This window comes from Phoenix dactylifera, unplaced genomic scaffold (genome assembly GCF_009389715.1).
Source record: "Phoenix dactylifera cultivar Barhee BC4 unplaced genomic scaffold, palm_55x_up_171113_PBpolish2nd_filt_p 000090F, whole genome shotgun sequence".
In the NCBI taxonomy this organism is placed as follows: Eukaryota; Viridiplantae; Streptophyta; class Magnoliopsida; order Arecales; family Arecaceae; genus Phoenix; species Phoenix dactylifera.
This window is the reverse complement of record NW_024067679.1, coordinates 1,541,919-1,547,489: the sequence shown is the minus strand read 5'-3', so window position 1 is coordinate 1,547,489 and position 5,571 is coordinate 1,541,919. Positions and strand designations below refer to the sequence as shown.

Below are 5,571 nucleotides of genomic sequence, written 5' to 3'. Positions count from 1 at the left end.
GGACAACAATAAGTGGGCATTGCCAAGCGGAAGTTGAGCATTTAAGTAAATGGGGCTACCTTTCGATGACTGAAATGGTAGTCAGAACTTAATATATGTTGCAATTCATTGGACTACAGGAACAGTCACAAATAAAAAGCTAATGCAAATATTTCATGTGCCCTCTGAATCACTGACCAACAGTACCACAACCCATGCCAAAAAAAAAGAAAAAGAAAAAGAAAAAGAAAAGACTTTCTTTTGCTTTTTCCCTCTCTCTCTTCGGGTCCATTCGGGTCGGATCGGGTCCGTTTGGTAAACCCAGACCCGACCCAGAAAATGATTCGGGTCCAATTTTAGGACCCGACCCGGACCCGCGGGTCCTAAAATTCGAGTCGAGTCGGATCTACGCGGGTCGGGTCACGGGTCGACCCGACCCATTTGCAGCCTTACCTTAGCCCTCACGTTACTCGCGGCGGTCAAGACTCAAGATACGAATCATCCCATAAAATTAAAAGTGTCCGCATGAAAACCTCTAGGCGAGATTTGCTCCAACTTCTAATCTACAAGATGAAGAGTGAACGGCTAGATCTTGATAACGCAGAGAGATGTTATGCGGGCGTTCGGAGAGAGAAACTATTCCCTAGTGGCCCGGTGACGGGATCCAAAGACGGTAGAAAAAATATAGATATAAAAGGTCCGTCCGGCGAGAGACGATGGAGACATCCCCACGCTCTCTTCTCGGCGCCCTCAGGAAGCTTCTTTCTTTCTATTTTTCTTTCTTCTTTCTTCAAGATTAGGGTTTCTGGAGAGAGAGTAGCTCCGATGTCGGTGAGTACTGCTTCTTATTTCTCTCATCAGCTTCGGATCTCTTCTTCTTTCTTGATTGGGTTTTATGAGTTAAGGTTTGGATTCTGCGGCCATACGATCTGCTGCTGATGTTTCGGCTTTAAGAGATTTTTGTTCCAATTATGGGGTTCTTTTGAATCAAGAAAATTGGGAGTCAGCTTGGATCTGTTGAATTTTATTGTGATTGCTGAGCTCTCTGTTAGCTAGCCTTGATTTGATCTATCAAAAAGTAATGATAGTAGCAGTAGAATTCGTTCTGATTGCGAAGAATAGAGAGAACGAATTTAATCGCGGATGAATGGTAATCGAGTTGTACGCGGTGTATTGTTGTTAGAATCATGGGCAAGATTTGAGTGTAAATGCCTCAGCTACTGTGGCTGGTATGATTGATTAGATTTGCATGCTTAGAATTTTGTTAATTCTTTGTTCTTGCTGATCAAATTCGATCCTTATAGAGCTGGTCGAATTTCATTTGACTATTGTTCGCCATGCTTTGACTCTTTGTGACATATTCATTTAGGCATTCATATTGTCAAAAACCCTAGATTCACTAAATCTTGATTCTCTCCTTTGTCGATGAAGTCAATGAGTTGAAATACAATTTATTATTTTTTAAAAAAAGAATGAATGCTGCCTTCTTTTATTATTATTTCCTTTCTCTCGATATAAATATCTAGTTCTCATGCATTTGAAGGAGGACTTGATTATTGAAGTGGTTGTTATCAAATCTTTGCCAGATATTCTTAACTCCCTGAAACTTATGTGGTGTCAATTATCTTAGTGATGAAAACCCTAGGCTGAGGATATTAATTATTCATGATTCAGTTGTTGAAAGGCAATTTAGAACAAATATTCTCTGTACCTGCAAGTGAAACATTTTGTCTTGAATGATTGAACAGTGTTATATCAAAATTTGAACTTTAGGTTTGCTTCTCATGGTCTTTGTGATTTGTTAAGAGAATATAATGTGGCAAATCTTGCATATAACCCATTAATTATTATTAGGCTACCTGAATATATTTGAAGTATGTTCTTTCAAATACATGATCAGAACTTCTAGCTGTCGTTCTGAAAACTACTGATCAAGTCTATTTAAATACACCATGAGTTGAAGGAAAGGAACCTTATCAAAGTTGATGTTGCAGAGTTAGAGAGATTGAACAGAAGTACAACCTTGAAGTGCCCCAGAGAGCGACACTCTGCCTAAATCAAATGGATCTGTTCCATCCAGAAGTCTAGAACAGAATGAGTCTTTGAATCTACGGATGACTGTACCAATAGTGCCTTATGTTTCCTTAAAGCCCTATTTGGTTCCTGACTAAACCTGAATTAAGTCCACTTTCTTAGCATTATTCAGGTTTATTTAGCCAAACAACTATTTGGCACTTGGGTAAAGCTCCAATAGTGAGGGATAATTTTGGGATTTCAGAAAAAAAATGAAAAGTACCATGTTGGTACTTATTTGGCTTTAATGAGGGGCAAGCACTGTTTTTAGTGATTCTTTTTTGACTCTTTTCACTTTATATTTGATGAGGATTTATAATTGCAAGTCTTTGTATTACCTAATCAAAAGTTGTATGCATCAAAGTTATTTTTCCCCATATATGTGTTAGTCTACTGTCAGAGTGCTGGGGCTACTTTTGTTAATTTGTTGTTACTTACTTTATTAATTCTCATAGACAGTTATATATTATAAATCTCCATTGACAACAGTAGTTTGTAAATCTAGTTTTCACGAGCCCATATATGTAATATATAGCCATATATGTATCAGCATTTGCTAGAAGGATTTTTTGTATTTTTTTACTACTCCACTTAAAGAGATGGAAAGAATTCTGATTGCGATTGTTAGCTTTGGCATGGCAGGTAAGGACTGTGAAGGTCAGCAATCTTTCCCTCACTGCATCTGAGCAGGATGTCAAGGAGTTCTTTTCCTTTTCTGGAGACATCGAATATGTTGAGATGCGTAGGTTCGTGTTTACAATTTATCATTATATCTTAGTTTCTGATGCCATTTTGGTTTTCTGTGCCTAAACTTTAGTTTTTCTCTCTTAACAGTGGGGATGAATGGTCACAAATTGCATACGTCACTTTCAAAGATTCTGAGGGAGCAGAGACTGCACTACTTCTATCGGTGAATTAACTTCTCAGGGCTATATTGTTTTCATTTCCTTACATGCCATTCATATTTCTTAGATCCATTTTTTTATGAAGTCATCACTATAAAGCCATTTCTTTTTTCCCTCATATGCTTACTTTTTTGTCAACTTTTCTCTTGGATTTGAATTCATTATGTATTAGCTGCTATATTGCTTTACATATTGGAGGCTTCTCATGTATTGAGAGTTTTGGGTGTTTTTCCAATTGCTCGAATTTGTGTTACTATGAAAACAAGAGGGTTTTCTCGATCTTTTGTTTGGCGAAAAATGCAGGATATTAAGCATATACAGAAAGTGAGTACTTGTTTTGAAGTCAATCAGCATGCTTGTGTTACTCAAAGAACAAAGATATTGATCCTGATATGATATTTGTGATAATTTGTTTCTGTTCTAAAATATCATTTTTATTGGTGGTACAGGGTGCAACAATAGTTGATCTGTCTGTCATCATTACACCAGCCCCAGATTACCTATTACCTCCTATTGCTTCAGCTCCACCACTGGTAAACTGCATGTTTTTTATTCATAAAACCTATTTCCCCATAATGCCCTGCTTACAGCTTCTTAACATGTTGAACAAAATCGTTGTTCAAATTCTCAGTCCAAAGATGCTAAAGCCCCTGGTGGTTCTGGATCTGCTGTTCAAAAGGCTGAAGATGTTGTCACCAGCATGCTTGCCAAGGGTTTTATCTTAGGCAAAGATGCTGTAGGCAAAGCAAAATCTTTTGATGAGAAACACCAACTCACATCCACAGCCGGTGCCAAGGTGGTGTCTTTTGACAAGAAAATTGGTCTTAGCGAGAAGATCAGCATGGGAACCTCAGCTGTCAATGAAAAAGTCAAGGGAATGGATCAGAAATTCCAGGTCTCTGAGAAGACTAAATCAGCCTTTTCTGCTGCCGAGGAGAAAGTTAGCAGTGCAGGTTCAGCAATCATGAAGAACAGGTTTGTATTCACTGGGGCTTCATGGGTGACTGGTGCCTTCAATAAGGTTGCCAAGGCTGCGAGCGATGTCGGGTCAAAGACAAAAGAGAAAGTTGTAGCGCAAGAGCAAAAGAAGGGACTGGAGGGTGAGTTCGCCCAGGTTCCTCTATCTGAGACTGCAAAATCTGCTTCCAGTGAGCATTCTTCCAAGCCTGCACCTGCCCAAGGATTGATTCTTTAAGGTTAAAATTTCTGTAGAAAATATGTGTTGTCTTGCTTACATGATTTCCTTGCTGTTGTGATAAATGTAGAACAGAAACATACTATACCTTGATATTTGTTTGCAAGTGTAATTGATCGCATATGCATGGGAGTTTTGTGCATCTGTGCTTTATGTACCAATCAATACTCTGCTTTCTTGGTTCCTGATCAAGTTTTGTTTTTTGTTTTCTTTTGTTTTTGTTTTGTTTTGTTTTGTTTTAAGATGATCCCCTCTGTTCTCATCCTTACGGTAACTTGTTTCATATATTCCTTCACAGGGCACCTCTTCAAGCAAATTCTTCTCTCTCTGTGGCTGCCATTGTTATGTTTATAAAGGTCATGCAACCTGGTGTTCTTGAGCTGACTACTGGCATGTATTTCTCTAGTGTAGGGTGTTGGCAACGTTCATACCTTTAATTAGAATTGCTTGGCCGACCATTTGAGTATTATCTCTAGAGTAGCTGCAGTTTTTATGATTGATGCCTTCACCACATGATGGTAGCAGTGGCAATGGGTCGATTCAATTTGCCTCTAATCAGGTTGGACTAGGTAAATCCATGCCCACAGTAGCTGAAGCTGCATTGTTGCGATTGATGCTTCCAATCAATTAGGTTGGACAATGTAAACCCATGCCTAATCTACTTAAACATTTAGGAAAATATGAAGTTTTTATTTTGATACATCAGTATATTTAAAACCACCAATCTTTATATCCACAAAATTTATAGATTAAGGATTATTAGAATATATGATTTTAGATTTCTAGATAATTTTAGCAGTATAGATCATGATTAATGATGCCAGTTTTTGATTTGGATGTTTCATTATTGATTTTGGATTTGGGATAAGTAAAATCTCCCTTCTCTCAAGAGAATAAAGTCTCTCTTTCTCTCTCTCTCTAAATATAAATACTAAAACTATGTATTAAGTATATATTTATATTCAATATATATATATATATATATATATATATATATATATATATATATATATATATATATATATATATATATATATATATGAATCTAACATGGAAAAATCAAAATAAGGAAAATGCTAAAGATCATCCAAACAAATCATTGTTTAGTTCATCAATATGATGCGGAGACCGTTTGCTAGCTAAGATGTAAGTAGGTCTGATTGACGTACGAACCACACCTTATACCGCACCCTCATTAGCCGGGTAAATTGAGTGGTGATTTAAAAGGCGATTTATCGTAGGACTTAAAAAATAAAAATAGGTTGAAAATACAAAATTTCTGAAAAAAGAGTAGCAAAGGAGAAAGAACCTAGTCATAGAAACAAATTAGGGAAACATAAAAAAGGTCTAACTAGTGAATGATAAAAAACAAGTAGATGCATCTTTTATTACTCCATGAAGCTAGTTGTTGTATTGCTC

General features: G+C 37.0%; 1 protein-coding gene across 2 annotated transcripts; it reads left to right on the top strand.

Annotated features, from left to right (window-relative positions):
* The first annotated feature begins 668 nt into the window (after positions 1-668).
* Positions 669-4,621, top strand: LOC103698037 (binding partner of ACD11 1-like). Of its 2 annotated transcripts, XM_008779991.4 has the most exons (6): positions 669-810; positions 2,695-2,798; positions 2,887-2,962; positions 3,407-3,490; positions 3,589-4,153; positions 4,451-4,621. In XM_008779991.4, the coding sequence occupies exons 1-5, from the start codon at positions 805-807 to the stop codon at positions 4,150-4,152; spliced, it is 834 nt and encodes a 277-aa protein (XP_008778213.1). In that variant the 5' UTR covers positions 669-804; the 3' UTR covers position 4,153; positions 4,451-4,621. The 2 variants fall into 2 exon arrangements, with proteins under 2 accessions (XP_008778213.1, XP_008778212.2); XM_008779990.4 differs by lacking the exon at positions 4,451-4,621 and having other exon boundaries at positions 694-810; positions 2,681-2,798; positions 3,589-4,335.
* Positions 4,622-5,571: the final 950 nt, after the last annotated feature.